The 20,156-nt window shown below is 37.5% G+C and overlaps 3 protein-coding genes across 4 annotated transcripts; 1 reads left to right on the forward strand and 2 right to left on the reverse strand.

The window, feature by feature from the left end:
• Window positions 1–2,499: 2,499 nt before the first annotated feature.
• On the reverse strand, window positions 2,500–4,074 carry LOC112161824 (alpha-2A adrenergic receptor-like). The gene is made up of 2 exons (XM_024297292.2): window positions 3,892–4,074; window positions 2,500–3,784 (listed from the first exon to the last, which is right to left on the reverse strand). Exon 2 carries the CDS (start codon window positions 3,664–3,666, stop codon window positions 2,500–2,502), a length of 1,167 nt encoding a protein of 388 aa, XP_024153060.1. The 5' UTR covers window positions 3,667–3,784; window positions 3,892–4,074.
• Window positions 4,075–4,773: 699 nt separating this feature from the next.
• On the forward strand, window positions 4,774–8,773 carry smndc1 (survival motor neuron domain containing 1). Its single transcript, XM_024297158.2, has 6 exons — window positions 4,774–4,943; window positions 5,252–5,378; window positions 5,877–6,019; window positions 6,389–6,547; window positions 7,933–8,086; window positions 8,167–8,773. Exons 2-6 carry the CDS (start codon window positions 5,259–5,261, stop codon window positions 8,302–8,304), a joined length of 714 nt encoding a protein of 237 aa, XP_024152926.1. The 5' UTR covers window positions 4,774–4,943; window positions 5,252–5,258; the 3' UTR covers window positions 8,305–8,773.
• A 1,406-nt stretch (window positions 8,774–10,179) lies between these two features.
• Window positions 10,180–17,488, reverse strand: LOC112161746 (max-interacting protein 1). 2 transcript variants are annotated; one of them, XM_024297157.2, is made up of 6 exons: window positions 17,093–17,488; window positions 16,005–16,107; window positions 15,883–15,912; window positions 14,821–14,935; window positions 11,949–12,120; window positions 10,180–11,870 (listed from the first exon to the last, which is right to left on the reverse strand). In XM_024297157.2, exons 1-6 carry the CDS (start codon window positions 17,319–17,321, stop codon window positions 11,710–11,712), a joined length of 810 nt encoding a protein of 269 aa, XP_024152925.1. In that variant the 5' UTR covers window positions 17,322–17,488; the 3' UTR covers window positions 10,180–11,709. The 2 variants fall into 2 exon arrangements, with proteins under 2 accessions (XP_024152925.1, XP_024152924.1); XM_024297156.2 differs by having other exon boundaries at window positions 10,180–11,873; window positions 17,093–17,484.
• Between the last annotated feature and the right edge of the window lie 2,668 nt (window positions 17,489–20,156).

Here is a 20,156-nt window from a genome sequence, read left to right on the forward strand (position 1 = left end):
GCGGGTTAAGAGGATGGACGGATGGATGGAGTTTTCCATGATATTGTATATTTCACATTTCTGACTGCACCCCATCAACTCTCATATCACAAATATGCCCAAGTCCGACCACAGCCCAGGAGAACCAGATTTACGGCACATAAATTATTCTGTGGGAATCCTCTGACTGACTGTTTTTCCATTTGTGGTCAGCAATGCCTAATTTTAAGACTCTGAGAAACACTTAAACCACAGAAATGTCAAAATTCCAATCCAGAGTTATGGGAATCATTGTTGTGTACATGTATGAAATCATGAACACTTAATTTATTTATTGCATGACTGAGAGTCTAAAAGCATATAAAACAAAATGAATGAAAAAAGGAAGGAAGTAAGGTGTCAGTGGTGTGAAAAGGGTGCTGGAATGGAGGAGACTGATAAATCTGAAGCAACGCTGACATCAGTTGAGGATCGTAGCACTGATAAGCCTGTGGACATCAACCCTCACACTGCAATTTGCAGCAAGCCACTCGTATTTCTATCATGGCATGACATGTGTTTGACTCTAGGGGAAGATTTAATGACCTTCTGCAATGAGTGGCAATAATTCATGATAAACAATGTTCAATATTATTGTGCAAACCCACCTCAAAGGCATCATTTTCTTTTTATGTAATTGTGTTGTTCTTGTCTTTGTTATGAGGCGGTAACATCTTTTATCTGTGGTAAATATTGCTGCCTGAGGATCTTGTTAACCATGTGATAATAGTAAATACTTTTTATTTGTTATTTATTAGTTCTTTTGACAGGGACATTTAAAAAGGCATCTCTGCAAATGTACCAGAGTTAGTCAAAGGGCTGTTTTTTATCTGCAAAGTCACTTCTTTAAAAAAAATTTAAATGATTTTACCCTTTGAAACTATCACCTTTTCATATATAAATAGTTGTAATTAACCAAAAACATTGATTTTGTTGTGAATCACATTGTTTCTTCTTAGCAAGAAGGTAAATATTGCAGATATTTGGATCTGGAATTAGAGGATTTTTTGCTTTAGTTAATGGACAGACAGGCGAATGGATGGATGAATGATAGGGTTGGGGATTGCCAATAATTTCCATTTTTGATCCAATTCACCAAAGCCTGGATTGGTTAAATTCTGATTTTTTTTTCGGATTTTCTTGATCCACTCAATTCAATTAAATTTTAAGTCTACACGGTTTACACATTTAGACACATTTGTATGCATATTAATATAATACAGGTCACAGACTGTAAAATATATTAGTGAAATTATGAAATTGTTAATACCATACAGTGTTATATGGATTCTTAAAAGCTCCAACAATTGTTCTGCCTCTCCTGGAGGGCGTTTCAGTTTGGCCACTAGGTGGCGATCGCACTATAGCATCGCACCTTATTCCAGAAGAAGAAGAAGAAAGTAAGAGCGAAAAACTGTGTTTTAGACCATAAACGGTTACTTTAGAAAATATTTTCTTAAATGAGTTTGGGAATTTCATGCCTGTGAGTTTATAAAGATGTTCATTTAGTCAGCAATGTGTGTTTAGGTCAACCATGTTTTAGCATTAGTCGTCCTATGGAAAATCCCATTATGCGTTAGCATCAAGCTAGCAGACTTAAGCTTTATGCGTTGGATCGTTCTCTACTTTTATGGATAGATTATTGATCTATTAAGCTTAGATCGATTCGGATGGATGGATGGAATCTTTTCATTCCACATTCAGGGTCAAACCACCAATACTTTAATTACACCTCAAGAAAAAGCCAAAAAAATATTTATCTTTAAATGGCACAACATTACAAATCCTGAACAAACCAGATTATATCTTTTCATTTACAATCAGAACATCTTGGAAAAACGATTGAAAAACTGCTCTATCAGGTAGTAATCTTTTAAAATTAGTGACTCGAGATGAGCACCTTTATCTATGTTGCTTTGAAAAAAAGAAAGAAGCAAATCACTGAATTTAATCAACTTTTTTTTTTATTGCATCCAGTCATTTTTATAATATCCAACAGCAATTGGAAAAAGTGATTCTGCAGAATCTAATTTCCTGTCCTGAATGGCTGGGAGTAAAAACAGATTATTGGGTACATGATCACACGAACATGCCTTACCATGCTAATAACAAGTGCGTGACATTCGGGGCGGTGTGTATTAATTTAACATTGCACAAGCAACAGAGGAGTATTTCTCCTTTTAAAACAGTGCAAAATGTGCATAGAGGAAATAGCATGAGGGCTTTTGCAATGAGAGGATCTTTTGTCTTTCATTACCAACATTTTCACATCAATTTTGTTTAATATTTTAATATTTTTTATTATTAAAACTGTGTTTTTCAGAAAAAAATATGCAGAAAATACAAACACAAACTGACTTATGAACATTAAATATTATTTGACCTTAAAATATTAAAATAGTTTTCATAGTACCATAATTTTAGCCATAAAACTTTTAAACACTACCTTAATGTAGCTTTAAATGGTTTAAAAAATGCTATCTACAGACCCAAGTCCCTTTTACAAAGAATTCTTTTAAAAGACTTCCTAAAATCATCATTAAATATTGTGTAAATGAGAGGATTTAACGAGCTATTGCAGTAGCCAAACCAAAAGAACATTTTGAAGAGTGTCTCTGGGACGCAGCAGGTGTCACACACAGCTGTGAGTGTGTACGTGAAGAAAAAGGGGAACCAGCAGAGAACAAACACTCCCATGACCACAGCCAGAACAAAGGTGAAGCGCCTCTCTCTGTACTGCCTCCCCTTCCACCTGCTCACTCTCACCGGAGACGGTGCCTCTGCTTTCGGAGATGGCTTGGCTTCAGTCGCGTCGGTCTTCCTCACATCGATTTTCCTGCTCAGAGAGCGTAGGCAGGTTTCATTCTCGTCTGATGAGGACGGTTCCTCGTCTACGTCGAGTCCATTGATCCCTTGACTTTTAACTTCGTTGACTTCATCCACGTTTCTGTCTTTTGTTTGTGGGGAGTCAGAGTTCTTTGTTCGTCTCTCTCCTGGTGGACCTCTAGTTCTCCTGATGGCTACTTGGTAAATCCGTACATATACCATAATCATAATGACACAAGGTGCAAAGAAAGATGCAGTACTGGAAAAAATAATATACCATTTCTCTTCATTTATTTTGCATACACGGCTGTTGTTTACTCCCCTGTTCTTCTTCATTGTTATAAGTGGAGGAAATGAAATAATGGCTGCAATAACCCAAACCAGACCAATAGTGCATTTAATTCTGCACGGTGTCCTTTTCAGATTATACTCGATGGCTTTAGTGACAGACCAGTACCTGTCCAGGCTTATTGCACACAGGTGGACGATAGATGACGTGCAGAAGAGCACGTCGAGAGCAGAGTGGATTTCACACCACACTTTACCAAAGTACCAGTAACCCATCAATTCATTGGCTAAGGAGAAAGGCATAACTAAGGTAGCAACCAGGATGTCTGCGCATGCCAGAGACACTAGGAACAAGTTCTGAGGTGCTTTCAGAACGCGGCATGTGATGACCGCAATGACCACCATCACATTGCCAAACACTGTTAGCAGGATGAGCATGCAAACCAGACATGTGAGTGACACTGAGATCTGAGCGTTGAAAGGGTGCTTGCCAAGAAAAGTCTCATTTCCACCTGTGAGGTTGAGACAACCCATCAAGACAAGCTGGAGCGTCGACAATATCTGAAGATTTCCTTGTCAAGGGGGTCGAAGAGGGTCCTTGGCAGATGACTCTCTGTTAAATCCATTCAATGTTGGAAAACCGAGTCTTTTCCTGCAAAAATAGTAGAGAAAAACATTAAATCAACTTAAAAAAATGCATTCAGAAAGCTGAAACACTGTAATTTGCTAATTTGGATTAATAAATCATGATTCACCCACCTTAGAATTAATTTATATTAAATCCTTAAATATATATTATCAGAAAAAAACTCCATCAGTAGCAGTTTGGCTCTGGTTGGTCGTCTCTTCTGCTGCAAATGTCCCTCATATTATCCTCAGCAGAAGCTGGAAATCTTTGATACTCCCTCGACTTCAGTAAGAAAAGGGATGGGCGGAGTTCATCTGGTGTAGATTTAAAGGACGCTTTGTATTGCTCTGACACTGCAGCCATTGGCTGATTGCGACATTAATCCTTTTTATGATTTATAAACTTAATATCGGTGTGTTATTAGATTACAGTGGTACAACTGCACTCTGTTTGCCTTTGCAATTTTATTTCCTGCAATACCTTGAAAACAAGATTTGTGAAAAGATGCTTCTTTTTATATGAATTTCAATTTTAGAACGGAAATTATGGGTTATTAAAGTAGCAGCAGTCATAATGTATTTCTGGTATTTCAGTTTGATTTGTAAGATATTTGAATACTAAAAATCAGTGATTTATTTTGACAACCCCTACACTTAAAAATCTTCATGATTAAAAAATAGCTTTAAAAATAAATAATAAAAAAGAACCGAGTTCATATTGTTTTAAAAAATGAATAAGTTGTAATAATTTTTTTGTCTTATTCTGAAACAATGCTTTGACTTTTAATTTGAAAGTTTCTTTGAAAGTTTCGAACCACGTGACTTGTAATTAAAGTTTGTGTTAAAGGTTTGAACCAAAAATGCAAAATGAAAACGTTTCAATATCTTACAAGTTAAGTCTACACAATAAAGTTGGTTGTTTTAAGATATTTATACCCAGTATATCAAATTAGACCGCAGATTGAAGGTGGACTTCCTGGCCGGCAGGGGGCAGTATTGAGTCTCTTCAGGCTCTATCTTACGTGAAGATCTTCTCGCGAAGCAATTTTCCGCTTGTTTCCGGTCAGTTCGTGTCGCGGTGGAAGAATAACCTATTTTCGTCAAATTAATTATTTAAGGTAGTTAGCAAACAACAAATACTTTAATTATCGGCGCGTTTGTCTACCGATAACCCTCATACCAAAGTAAGTTTGTTTCCAGTCATTTTTCCCCTAATTTAGCTAACATTTACATGCTATTGTGAAATGTAGCCTCACGACTAGGCCGAGGGACCTTGATAACCCACTTAGCAACATGCTAAGGTTGACGTTGTTGACACATACACATTCTAATTCTGTCTTTTAGGGGGTATAATAGCAACCTTACACTTGTGGAATCTTTTATGCACAATTCTGTTTTCTTTTTATTGGTGTTTTTCATGTAAATTTAGTTGACATGTCGAACAAATGCTAAGTGGCTAGTTTATGCTACGTGATGCTGTTTGTTTTGCTAGCGCACCGATGTCGGAGGATCTGGTGAAACAGTTAAACAGCTACAAAGCTCAGCTTCAGCAAGTAGAAGTTGCTTTGTCTACCGACACTGAAAATGAAGACCTTCAAAAGCTTCTGAAGGACTTACGGGTTTGTAAATGTTTTTATTTTATTTTATTATTTAGCTTGCTAATCTAACACAAGCGTGAGGCCTTAATGTATTAAGTGGTTTTATGTTCATAAATTTATTTAATTTGCATTAACTATGATTAATCAAAGTAACATTCCTTCTTTGGCAATTGCAGTATTGATTCATTAAAATTGTTGATCATTTTTCCTGAAAGAAAATGCCTGTATATTAATTGAATGATGAATATTTCTTAAGTTAACATTTATTTTGTTTGTTAAAACTGTTTCCTGTAACCAAAAAAGAAAAAGGCTTTGAAATGAAGTAAGAAAGTGTATAGTATCAAATAATACACCTGCAGTTTAAAATTAAACTGCGTATTTTCAAGTGTTCCATTTTTTAGATTGTATATATGTTACCCTTAGACTGTGCCTCGTCTGTAACATTTTCATTATTTTAAATCGTCTGGACTCATTATTTATGAAAACCTTTTTTTCGTCTCTCTCTCTTTTTTTTTACAGGAAGTTATAGAACTTACGAAAGATCTGCTGAGTTCACAGCCCACAGATGGATCCTCAAATTCTAGTACTTCAGAAAAACCCCCGCCAAAGCGTACCTGGAAAGTGGGAGAGAGATGCATGGCTATGTGGGGTAGTGATGGACAGTGAGTGTCACCTTCTCCATGTTTATATTCATAAGAATGCATGCCTTTACAAAATATCTAGGAAGTTTCTAAACTCTCTTTTTTTGTGGAAACATAGTTTACAGATATAGTCATTTTATTATATACAGTGGTTGCCTTTGACACTTAAGGGTGCTTAATTTTACGTAAAGTTCTTGGAATATTAAGTGATGGACTTCTGCTGGAAAGACCTAGTTTAAATTAAATTATCACTTATCTTCTTGCAAAACTGTTGCTGTTAACTCAGTGAAGTGAAAGTAGTTAAAGGATTGAGATTTAGTCGTTTTTAGAGTAGTAAATCCTGAGTTTTGGGTTCCTACTCACCTGCTTACAGACGGGATTTTTTTTCAGGGCGTATGAAGCTGAAATTGAGGAGATAGACCGGGAGAACGGCACTGCAGCCATTACCTTCGTTGGATATGGAAACGCTGAAGTGATGCCTCTGCTGAACCTCAAACCCGTGGAGGATGGAATATGCACCATTGATGATAGTGCAAAGTCAAAGTCCAAGTAAGAACAAACTGGCAACTGAATTGCTTGTATTTTTTTCCTGTTTTAAAAGTTAAAAGTTAGAGGGCTACTTGCCACATGGAGAGTAAGCGTTTGTATTAAATTAGTCATGTTTATCAGCCCTCCGTTTGGTGAATTTCTTTAATGCTCCTACTCTACTGTCTGCATAAAAGGTACTCAAGCACACGTAAAACAAGAACTCACCTCCATTCCTCACGGCATTTCTGTTCAAATACGTACACATAGTGTTTGGTTGATAAAGTAGCGGGACTTTTTTTTTTTTTTCTTCGATTCAGCCAAAACTAGAGGATAAACCTGCTGGACTTGCAGAAGCAACCTGAAAGTTCAATAAAAAGTGTTAATTTAAAGAGAGAGCTGTGTCATTAGACAGCAGCTGCACTCTCTGACCCTGAAGTTATGCTAATATGCTGGTTCTTGTGCCACCAGTATGCAACCACAGACTGGTTTAATGTCAGACAATATTTTCACAGATCAGACTTGCAATGCAAAAGTGATTATAGAAAAAACTGGATTAGGTCTGTAGGTGTTTCATATAGTCCTTTTTATAAGAGTATGATAAGCCAAACTGATTTGATCTGTAATATTTTTTTTTGGTCATTTTGCGGCTCTTTGTAGACATTATAAACTGGTTTTAACAGTAGTAGATGCTGCAGCTTTTGCATTTTTTGCTTTTTCACATCTTTAAATGACCCATTTTTGTGACTCTCCATTTATGTCCTTAAAGCTTCAAACTTGCACATCTCAAAACAAGCATTTCATACTGCTTCATTGAGAATTTATGGACAACACTAAACAAACGATAAACAAAAAAAAATACAACTTTGATCAGATTCGTTTTTTTAAGAGGTATCTTTAGTTGTGACTGTTTTCATGAAGCCACTACTGTCTTTGTTTTTACTCTTAACACAGCACTCACAAGGGTGAGTTGATTGTTGTGTGTTGCCTGTATTATAATGGTAGAACACTTTCTTATTACTGCAAACAAGAATCTGCAGGAGGATTTTTACATGAGGTGAGACAGGAAAACCTCAGCTGATGACTTGGGTTGTTGTAAATCTAAATTCAGACCTGACACAACATAAAAACTGCAGCTCAAGACTTCATTTGCGGTTCTGTGCACTTTTCAGCAGACATCAAAACCTTATTTAACTTTTTAAGATTTATTCTGTGAAGCATCTTGTCATTAAGAAAATTCCTCCCAAATATATCCATTTAGATGGAACTATAAACATAAAATGTACAAATACATTAATTTGTTGTTGTTGTTTTGTGGATGGAAGTTTTAAAGCGTGATCTGCTTTATCATGGTGCAGTGAATTTGCACAGTTTTGACAAACTGTTTCTCCGTTTGTGCCTCTGCCTAGGAAAGAGATGATAGCAGAGCAACGGGAGTACAAAAAGAAGAAAGCCCAGAAAAAGGTCCAAAGGATGAAGGAGTTGGAGCAGGAGCGGGAAGACCAAAAATCCAAGTGGCAACAGTTCAACAACAAAGCTTACTCCAAGAACAAAAAAGGACAGGTACAGTCGATTCATTGGTGCATTTAAATGATGAAATGTTATGAATGTAATCACTTAGAATAGTTTTCTGTGTCTTACAGGTCAAAAGAAGCATATTTGCTTCTCCAGAAAGCGTAAATGGAAAGGTGGGCGTAGGAACTTGCGGTATAGCAGACAAACCGATGACCCAGTACAACGACACGTCAAAGTACAACGTCAGGCATCTAATGCCTCAGTGATTTCACACAGTGTGTACATAATTTGCTATAATACTAGCTGAATCAGTGCTTTCCATCGTGTTTATACGTGATATTAAACTCTCAAGTAAAGAAAGCTTTCAAAGGAATTGCTTGCACACCAGTGTTTGAAATATTGTGGAATTTTTCTTTCCTCTTGTATTGTGTAAGTCCAACAACAATCAGTAGGAGGGAGGTTCTCTAGCACTGGATCGCAGTCCGCTGTTGTAAAACAGACCGTCATAAAGAGGTCGTAGATTTTGTTGTCTTCATGTTTGACTGCAGCAAAAGGCTCCACCCCTAAGACACGTATAGCCATACACGTCTAGATCTGAGGTGTACGTTTGTCTAGTCCAAAAGTTTCGAAATTTGCATTCAGATTTTGGTGTTATTTGACCGTGCTCCAGATGCATTTAAACGTATGTATATACATAACAGTGAAATAAAGGATTTGTTTTTGGTTTTTAAAAAATGTGCATCTCCCATTTTCTGCTCTGTTGTTATAAAATGTCCTGTAGGTGGCAGTAAAGACTCAAGTACAACCGAGTATTAGGGCCACCATTAAAAAAAAAATATGAGAGGAAAGAAGTCATAAAATTATAAGAAATAAGTCAACATGTTACAAGAATAAATCTGTATATTTATGGTTAAAAAAGGTCATGATTTTTGGAAAAAAAAGGTGCAAGTTGATAAAAAATTAAATGATAAATTTACCTGCAACATCAATAAAATGATGTTACAATGTTTTTGTTGAAATATTTTAAAAAGCTAAATTAACATTTTATTTTTGTAAAAACATGTCTTTTTACTTTAAAACTGCAACTTTTTAAGCATAAAGTTACAGTTCTTTTCTTGTGAATTGTTTTTTAATGTTTGTATGACTGACAGGGTACAACTTAATTCTAGTAAAATTTAGATTTTTCTCATAATTTTGCTTGTTTTGGTAAAAATGTTGAGTTTTTCATAATTTTACAACTTCTGTTTGTAAAATTTGTACTTTTTTTCTTATAATTTCACAACTATTCTTGCAAAATTATAACTTTTTATTTTTATAACTGTTCTTGTAAAATATACTTTTTCCACACATGCTTTTATGAATGCTGTAAAATTTTGTTTTTTTCTCATAATTTTATAGCTTTATTCAAGGCAAGGCAAGTTTATTTGTATAGCACCTGTCATGTACACAGGCAATTCAAAATAATAAAACATTAAAAGAAACGATAAAAAGATAAAACAAACTTTTTTTAATTTTACAATTTATCGTAAAATTATTCCTCCTTTATTATAACTTTTATTCTTGTAACATTTTGACTTTTGCTCTCATAATTTTACGACTTTTGTAAAATGTTGACTTTCTTTCACAATTTTACAAATTTTATTGGTAAAATAATGACCTTTTTTCTTATAGTTTAACGACTATTCTTGAAAAATGTTAACATTTCTTATATTTTTATGACCTTTCTTGAAAAGATGTGACTTTTTGTCTTATAATTTTACAACTTCATTTTGGTAAGATTTGTCTTGTTTTACAATTTTTTGTAAAGTTTTAACTTTTTTTGTTATCCCAAAAGTTTGATTTCTCGTACATTATTCATATTTTTTGTATTTTTTCTTATAATTTTATAACTTTAATCTTTTAAAATTTTTTCCTTTTTACAACTTTAAATGTACATTTTTTAACTTTAGAACTTTTATCATTTTTCTTCTTTTATGGAGGCCCTTACACTCTGTTGTACTCAAGAGGTTTGTAGTAAAATGTAAATATTTAATGTAAGACAGCAGCAATTCCCAAAATTATAACTTGTCAACATATTTTCTTTTTCTTTCAAAGTCAGATAGTTGTTTAAGATAAACCATCATCTCCATGCAACAAGAAACTTTGTTTGTAGAGGTTTATTAAGATTTCAAGAGTAAGTATAAGGAATCGTGACAAAGTATTAGCAAGGATCAGCAGCATATTTTCAAACACAGAAATCACTTTGAATGGAGCATTTTCAGAACAAGAAAACCTAGGTTCTGTCTTGACTCTTCATTCCATAGCAAAGTTTTCCGCGGCGTGTGTACTATTTATCCAAATGTAGTCGGGTGTGGAGGACCTCTCCAAAAAAAAGGAAAACTTTGTGCAAGAATCGATCCCCGTGTTAAGACACAATTTGGTGGCGATCTCCATAGTACCTGGATCAGAAGGAGCGATCATACTTGAATTTGGTTTTATGGATTTGATTAGGTCAGCAGTGCAACTCTGTGGAAAAGAGACACAGAATCTTATGTAAGAAATGTAAGAATCCATACTCCTGTCTGCTACAGTACAAAAACATCCACTATTAAACACTGACGTATACCCAAAAGCAGTATTCCATAGTTTGTTGTTCATGCTATCTACATTATGTCGATCCAAAGCTCATTAAAACATGATTGGAAGGGATACATTCATAAACATGCACCATAGTAATTGTACTCAAGTCCTTTTTAATGATTATTAGGAGCTGCTACTACTCTACCACAGCAGCTGTTGGAGTTGGACGGACAGAATAACTGACTAAAACCCAGCCAACGTCACAAAGAAGATCAAACTGGACACGTTATTGCTTGAGCTTTGTGCTTGGGGTAAAAAAAACAAACAAAAAAAAGATGGTTTCTTACTGTCTAAATCTATGACGTTCACCCACAGTGAAAGCATTCAACTGAACGTCACAGAGGAATGGATTAAAGTCCCAGCACTGCGTCATGCTTTAACAGGGATCAAATCAGGGGAAAATTTTGGTACACACTTTCAAGTAAAGTTGGAAATCCTGCTTAAGCACAACCAATAATATAATTCATCAAAAATAAATAGGCTAAATAAATTAGACCAAAGTGGACTACACTACCCGTTATAATAGAATTCAAGAAGGTGATGCTGGGGGGTCTGAAAGCAGAGAGAGCAGGTTTTGGAATGCAGACATCATAGCCCTTGCTGGCGTGTGCATCAACAAGAAGTGCTGTCTGGATTATTTCAATCCAGTGGAAAAGGGCTTTGTTTTTATAAAGGCAAAAATGGAGCGAACGTTCCCAATGTGGAGCTTCTAGCTGGTATTGGTTTGTGTGATTTGCTGGTTTTTCAAAGGTGATGAAACGTAGAGTTGACCCTTTAGTGTTTGACACCGGTGCAGTGGTGGGTCCTCTACTGAAAGCAGGCGAGCCAGGTAAAGGGTGATTGAATTAATCTGTGTATTGCCATAGGTTTTACGGTGGTAAATGTAGTAAAGCCTCGTCAGCTTTCGGAGGGAACACCAGTTTAGATTGAACTTAAGGCTGCTTCTTTAGGGGAAGGTTTCCATTTGTCTGAGTGATTGACATTTGGGGAGGAGCTTCAGGCCGGTACTTTGAAAGGACTGGAGCATGGGGGTGGAAGTATCAGCTGGTGCTTTAAGCAGAGAAGGCCAGCTTTAGACTACATGTGGAGTAGCCCTCATCGCTGGCTAAGCTCTGCAGGCTGCTGTGGTCATCCAGGTCGCTTGCACCACTGGTGCTGATGCTGTCCATTTCTCCATGGGAGAACTCAGTGCTTTCCACATCAATTTCTATTTCTTCTGCAAGAACGAGAGACAGTGAAAATTAGTTAATTTGAAAAAAATCAAGTGAAGAATTCTTTATATTAGACTGACCTCTGTCCGACTCGGAGCGATCAGAGTCCATGCGGGAGCCCAGGCTGTCGGTACGAACCCTCTCCCACTCCCCATGAGTCTGCAGCAGAGCAAGTTGTCTCTGCAGGTGCCTCTGTTCCCTCTCCAGTGTCTCCAGTTGGTGCTGACTCCGACGGTCCGTCTCTTCAAGTTTCTGAAACCGATCCAAAGAAGAATTTACAAATCCAAGAATAGCTCCAGTGCTAAAAAAAACAAAAACATCTCTAATCATCCAAAAGAAGCAAATCCCCATTTTATAATCAGTTTCCCACAGTCGCTTTAATCATCACAAAAGAGCTTTTTGGTCTTTTGTTTTTTTTTGCACATCCTGTAGCTTTAAGCCTCCTGGCAGCTGCACCTGCTCCGCCCTTTTACTATCAAACCCCTGCTCCCAAAACAATGCTTTAACCTTCACAAGAGTCGTTTCCTACACTTCAAATAGACCAGCCCAAAGTCAGCTGCTGACATCACAGTTATTCCACTCCCCGCTGTGTTAAAGCTGCACGGACAGTTGCCAGCGTTGCTTTAATGTTACAGCATTCATTAGCGCCTCAGCTGTTAGGATTAGTTTATATCTCTCCGGTTGCAGGCTTTGATAGTTGGTAGTTTGGGGGCGGAGGCTCTACTACAGTCTTTAGTTGCATCATGAGGATCATGTAGATCAGACAGTGAGTTGTTCAGTCAGACGATCGATCAGGGAGGCTTCTAGACAGTAAAACCAGTCAAGGCCTGACATCCAGATGAAACGGAAAAATGAGAAACTGCTTTAAAAAAAAACTAGGAAGTCCTTCACCACGCCATATAGTGCATTTGCCATTTTGTGGGGATGTCTGAATCTACAATTCCAAAATCGAGTGCTCTAGAAATTTCCCAAAAGTCTTTGCGAAAACTATAGTGCCCTGGATTTTAAAAGCAATTCGGACACCGTGTTCACTACTTTTTTTCTTTTTTCTTTAAACGTCGGCTATAACGCTGTGGGACGTCACCAATTTCACAAACTGAAAATCTAGTTAATACAAACATTTCACGACATCTATTTGAGAATCCACTGTGTTCTGATGATGAAAATGATTTATTACATTTAAAAACGTTTTTTTCACAAAAATCGTTCGACTGCAATGCATTCTGGTCTATGTTCACAAATGCAGTGAGCTTGGATGCACACTAGTTTTTTGCAAAGACTTCTGTGGAATTCCTAGGGGTCTCAATTTTGGAATTATACGCTATGTCTGAATTCCCACCATAATCCCTAACTACTAAAAAACTGCATAGTGTTGGACTATCTAGTGCCCTGAATTTTAAAAGCAATTTGGACACCACGCTCACTACTTTTCGTTCTTTTTGTACACGCCGGATATGACGTCACCAATTTCATGAACTGAAAATCTAATCAATACGAGCATTTTACAAAATGTGTTTATGATTCCATTGTTGTCCATTCCATTGTTCTAATGATGAAAATGTGGATTTTTTTTTAAAACTACATTTAAACACATTTTTTCTCAACATTTTTCAACCACAATGCATTGTGGGCAATATTTGCTAATGTAGTGACCATCAATGCACACTGGTTTTTTGCAAAGACTTCTGGGAAATTTCTAAAGCACTCAATTTTGGAATTTAATTGTATGTCCTAATTCCCACCCTAATCTCTAACTACTAAAAAAACTATACAGTGCAGGATTATAATAGTGTCCTGGATTTTAAAAGCAATTCGGACACCATGCTCACTACTTTTCTTGTTTTTTCTAAACGCCAGATATGACGCCACCGATTTTACAAACTGAATATTTAATCAATATGAACATTTGAAGGCATCTGTCTATGACTCCACTAGTTTATTGAAAAATTACATTTAAACTGTTTGGGTTTTTTTTTCAAAAATTATTCGACCGCAATGCATTGTGGTCTATATTCCTTAATCTAGTGAGCATCGATGCACACTGGTTTTTCGCATAAACTTGTGGGAATCACACTATATAGTGCACTGTATAGTGAATTGTGAAGGAATTCGGACATAGCCACAGACTGGCAAATATAGACCACAATGCATTGCCTTGGAACGATTTTAATGTGGGAAAAACACATTTTATTTTTTTTTCATACGGTTTTTATCATTACAACATAGTGGATTCATAAATAATGTTTGTTTAAATTTTCAGATTTATTATGTTTTCTTTATGTCGAGGGATTTGTGTGATTTATTTTTCCAATATTTTAAAATCCAGGGCAGTAGATAGTCCCGCATTTTATATATATATATATATTAGTAGGGAGTCAATTTAGACATAGCCATGATGTTCAAACAAACTGCCCAAAGGTGCCGTTATCCACTGATTCCAGCACTGTTTTTCAAATGCCACACTAAGCTAACAGTTTGTTGTTCACATACACCGTGTTAAATTATGGCTAATATAAAAAAACAACAAATGCTGCAGCATGAAAGCAGCATTCAGAGCATTTGGGTTATGCATTTGTTGTAATTACACTCTAAAAGGGTCTATTACCTATGTTTTGCCCAGCAACAAGCATTAGTAGACCAGTACAAAGAAAAATATGATTTGTTTGGATCCTAAAAACATTTCAACACTTTTATGGTGCCTGAAAAACAGCATCATTATCTGATAGCACACAACCTAAAAGAAAAAAAAAGTGAAGTAATATTATTTTAAGCCCCGGGGTGTAAAATATGATTGTTCAATTACATTTTTATTGCCATGTTATCACACCGATCTTTATGAATAATAAAAACCTGAAACCATAGGCAGGAATAAACAGGAACTAGAGTTGCTTTTGAGGAACGACGGGCCTGCAGTGGTGTCTAAATCTGTGTTTGCACCATAAACTACCACACCTTGATGTGTGCTTTGGCCTTGTTGAGCAGTCCCAGTGTTGTGTGCCGACTGCAGTCTGGTCCCAGAGGGATGAGGGACTTCAACCTCTCCAAACACAAGCGGAGGTGTGCTCGCCTGTGGGAACATACAGTCACGCTTATGTCTCTTCAGAGAGAACATGCACACAGGTACACAATGTCAACCCAATTATAAAACCTAAAGGAAAAGTATTTTGACATGTTTAGAGTAAAAATACAAAAAAATTGATATTTTTTATAGAATATTTTAACTAACTTGCAGAAATGGTTTTCTGGAGTGAAATGTTCTGCATTTAAATCCCAGCTGAACGCTTTGAATCTGCTGAGGTCAGCTGGATATCCTGTTCCTGAGTCACCACGGGGTCTGCGGTTTGAACAAACGCAGGCACTAGCAAGGACTCCCACTTCAATTTCAAGTGACTAGAATGTAGGTCATATTATGACGTCATCTGAATCCCCTATTTTAGTATTTCCCCCTCCAGACTTTCTCCATCTTTTTTTTCCTGAAATAAATTTCATGGATGAATTTTTAAATACGGGAGGACTAAAAAAAAAACCCTGATAAATGTTATCTTAGTGCAGCAGAAAGAGCTGCTGTTCGGTTCCCAACTGTGAAACTCTCAGGAAGGAGCCCTGTTGTCTGGAAACAGACAGTTCTGGTTTGCTGACTGGGGAAATGTCTGCACGTCCTCCAGGAACAATACTGCTACTGAAGCTGGATTTTATTTGCCTTGCAAAACGCAAGCTGCTGCACTGTTAGGACTTGTGAAGGGAACAAAAATCCATTTGAAAATGATAAAATTATTATGTGAATTTTTTCCCTAATGATTCACCCTTTATAGAATATAAATGAGATATGCAAATATGGTGGAGTGGAGACAGTTTTAGATTGTCTGATTAGAGCTCCACTTTTTTTAAAGCAATGTCTTCAGGTTTGAAGAAATAAAAAACTAAAAATAGAAATTTAGATATAACAGACTACATTATTTTCAGACTTTATTGCAAAAAGTGCATTAATGCCATTATTTTTTTTTATTTGCTCACCTGTTCTTTTCCAGTTCATTGTGTGCTGACCTATAAAAAAAATAAAAAGAACAATTATACTCTTTATTTACATGGTTAATCTGAGGTCACATGGGAGCAAAATTACCAATATTGGTGATTACCTATTGTGAATGTTATCCAACTTCCTGTTCTTGAATTTACGCTGTTTTTGTTGATGTGTAAGCTGCGATGCGGGGTATGTTGAAGCATAACCGTGTTCACATTCTGTTGAAAAAATAAAGAAGGTTAAGAGGATTAAATGTTCTGTTTAATGTTAACTAGTGTGTTGCTAGCAAAAGAAATATAGTGGGAAAATGCGACAAAACGTGTATTAAGTTAAAAAGTGCACATGCATTATGGGTAATACTCATAAATAGTTCATAATAATTCACAATATACAACAAATGCTAGCGTTAAAGTCGTTGCAGGTTGTTTTATGTCACTGTTTTTTCAACCTAGCCTGCTTCGAAAATGAGCTCATTGTTACTAGAAACCTACAGTTCCCATGAACCCTTCCTCCAAGTAACATCGGACGTCACGCTCAAGCTACAACCCAATTGGCTCTCCGCGGTGACCCGGGTGCTGGAGACATGTCCGCTAGCCAATGAAAGGGTTGGGATTTGTTCCATGTGGAAACCATGTGAACAACACATACAAGGAAGCTGCTTGTGCCCGAGGAAACCATGGCAGGACTTCGAAATAGGAAATTTAAGAGGAACTAAAATTTTAATTCGACTTTTTATCAACAAGAAAACGACACTTTTAATCGTTTTGTCGTTTGAAAAGAGACGATAAGCTCAGATGGAAAGTTTGATCAGAAGTCGAACATTATAAACGAGGATATAAATGCGGGGCCTACCTTTAAAAAAGCAAATTTGCGACGCGAATATGTTTTAATAAAACATAAAAGCATATACGACGGACTACATTAAACGACATTGATAGTTGGCTGCATTTTTTGCAGCATTTTGCGTTTTTTTTCTGGCTGCTTCATGACGCCTCAAATGTTACGCGTTTTAAAAAAAATCCCATTCAAAGACGTATTTCAGCGTTGAGCCGATTAAACGACGGTTCTGCAGAAGCATTTTGAAACATTAATACCGGCTGTCGGGCCGGTTCTTGTGTCCGCTGCGCGTCTTTTGTCGCCCTCGCCTCTATTGTTGTCTGCTCGCTTCATTATTTCCCTTTTGCAGCCCGTGTTGTTACTTACTTCCATTGTTCTTCTCAACATTTTCAATATAATCGGCTGCATCGAGCAGAACTTGCACGTTCTTCATGAAAGTGCCGATCTGGTCCATTGCGGAACAGTTGGAGTATAAAACCTCGCTGAAAGAATAGTCGGGCATCTCTGCGAAATCCTGCTGGTCCATGAACGCGTCAGACTCCGACAGGACCTCTTCGGGTTTCAGCTCGCTGTGCTGCCGCATGAACTTTACCATTTTGTGCGTTTTTATGCTTTGTTGTTGTGGAAAAAGGGGAGAGGCTTTGAAAGAGAGGGCTTTAAACAAATACGCAGCGCTGGAATTGCTCCCCTTGCTTGTCCTGTGCGCGCACCGAGCGGATGACTGAAATGAACCAGGCTGGATGCAGTTGCAGTCCTTAGCCTCAGCCACTTGCCCTACTTGGTGGATAATCCCTCCCACTAACGCATGCACATTGCATTCATTGTCAACTGTTCTATAATAACTCCTTATCGATGAAGCAGGAAAATAACACTTAAAAAAAACTGTCACACTTTCTGTCATATTAGATCAGCTTCAAATGTTCCCTGAAAGCATCACACCCTAGGGTGGCCTTGGCTGCACCTGCTTTGCCCTAAGTAATAAATATGTAATAACATGTGCACAAATAATCACTATCACCTCACAATTTTCTTTTATTTGTAAAAATATGAAGGAGATTAAAGCTCATTTTTATATTTTTGGATGCAATTGAGACTTCAAACCGGTCATAAATGAAGTTACCTGAGCACCTCCATTTATGTCACTTTATTTTTGTCCATAACTAACCTTGAACTTCCCAATCCAGATCCCTTTTTGAGATTAAGAAGTCATTCTGCCCCCACCCCACACACACACACAAACAGAGAATGGGGTGTTGGGGAATAGAAAGGAAAGACAGCCTTTGTAAGGCCAGCCATGCGTGCAGGGCCGTGGTGTGCCTGTGAGACAATGGGTGCAGATGGCCGGCCGGCTGCAGATGTGGCCAAGCCTGTGTAACGGACGCCTGTGAGAGGGAGAGGGAGAGAGAGGGCTCCCCCTCCCATGGAGTCTCTTATCTGGACCCAAAAGAAAGAAGGGGTGCCATTGTGAAATACCTGAATGATTGCCACCATTGCTTTTCTGTGTGACTTTATTAATAGGCTAAAAATGTCAGACGTGGAGCTTTTCAAGAGAGGAAATCTAACTGTTCTGCTACTGTGCTGCACACTGACAGCAACGGTCCAGAAAGCCGACCTGCTGCAGGTTGGTGTAGAATGTGACCCCAACTGGAGTAATCTGAAAAGCCTCAGGATTACACCAGTCAGTGGCTCGGCTGTCTGTCACACCGCGCTGGACAGCGTTCGTAGAAGAATGGCACAAATGTTCCGCCGAGGTGTCTCGGGTTTCACCGCGTTAATCTACATTTCTGATGATGTTCAGATGCAAAACAAATGCAACTGTGACACCGCAGCGCTATCTGTGGGTGTTCCTGATGCTACCGGCTGCACGAGCTGAAAGAGGCCTCACAGGACGGGCAGCGGCTATCTTCTGTTTTAAGACAATGGCTGCACTTTGACCTGAGGTCACTGCCCTGCAGCAGACGCCGCCACCTGCTCTTTACTCCCTTGAAGACGATGAAAATGGTGTTTGTAGGTTTAAAGATTTCTGACTAGATCAGCAGTTAAATTATTCTTTTCTGACCAAAAATTAGGAGTATTTGTCAAACAAAATGGGGAGCGGAGGATATTTCAAAGCAATTAAAGGAAAGAAAAAGACAGACAAAGCTCTTCGAGTCAGTTTTTTGCTCCTCTTCCTTCCTTTTTTTGACCTTAAGCTGTCCCTGAGGGCTTGTTTTGCTGCTTCTTCATCCTTAAAGTTAAAAAAAAAAACCCACCTCCCAGCTTCGACAGTGGTTGTGTCAGACAAGGAGGGGTGCAGCACCAGGCAAAATTATTGATTGTGTGAAACTTTATAGTTATTTTATTCCTGAATTTAATTATTACATTTTTGATCATTTTTATACAAAATGATTGGTGAGTTAAACTGTAAAATTTTTTTTTTTAAAATGATCGCAATTTGGCACCCGCTCCAGCAGATGGCGACCTGGGCGGCCGCCTATGCCTAGGCACAGCCCTGTTAGTAACCCATCTTATAAGAGAAAGAAATTACATGGAATCTGGATGAAAATATGCTTTAATTTTGATTGAAGATAAATAAATATATTATAAAACTGAACATTTTAGAGTTTTTGTTTCAAAATGTGTGACTTTTATTCTCATTTTAGTCCCTAATACATCAATGGGTTGATGTACCTTCAGGGAAAAACGCAAATGCTGCGTTCATGTCGTGTCAGAAGGGTTGGAAAAAATGACTGTCTGGCTTGGAAAACACACATGAACATCGGAAAAACAATGAATATTTCAATACCACATAAATGCAGAGTAACAAATAACGGTCAGTTTATTTGTAGAGCGCCATCTATGGGAAGACACCAGAATTACAGTTTGGTGGGGGAAATCAAATAGCTTGAAGGGCCACATATGGCCAGTGGGTCGTAGTTTGCCCACCCCTGGTGTAGACAGAGAGCTCTCAGTTATGAGTGATGGGAAGGGGGGTCGGGGTTGCATTGCACCACAAATCGGAGGCGTATTTTAATGTATTAAACATTTTGATTTTGGCTAAAACTGGCATAATAATATTTAAAAACACCACTAGGCATATAAAATAGATCAAAAAATGATCAGAATTACTTTGTTTTGATTTTAAACTTGCAAATAATCACAATTTTAAAACATTTCTTTTTACTAATTACACACCGTTAACCTGGGATGCAAAAGAACAAAAGGTTTTAACATTCATGTGTGTTTTGGGGGTGGTGCGGACAGATCCGATTGGTTTGTCGACTTGAACACCTGTTGGAGACACCAAATCCCCTCTTTGTCTCCACAGCTCCGTCTGAGTGCATCCCCATGACAACCTCCATTCAGATCATGGCGAACGCCGATTATTCAGCTTCACACGGTCAATTATCACCAGAGTGAGGGCATCGCTTTTACTTGTCAAGACGGCAAA

The sequence above is a fragment of the Oryzias melastigma genome, linkage group LG15 (assembly GCF_002922805.2).
Source record: "Oryzias melastigma strain HK-1 linkage group LG15, ASM292280v2, whole genome shotgun sequence".
Classification (NCBI taxonomy): domain Eukaryota; kingdom Metazoa; phylum Chordata; class Actinopteri; order Beloniformes; family Adrianichthyidae; genus Oryzias; species Oryzias melastigma.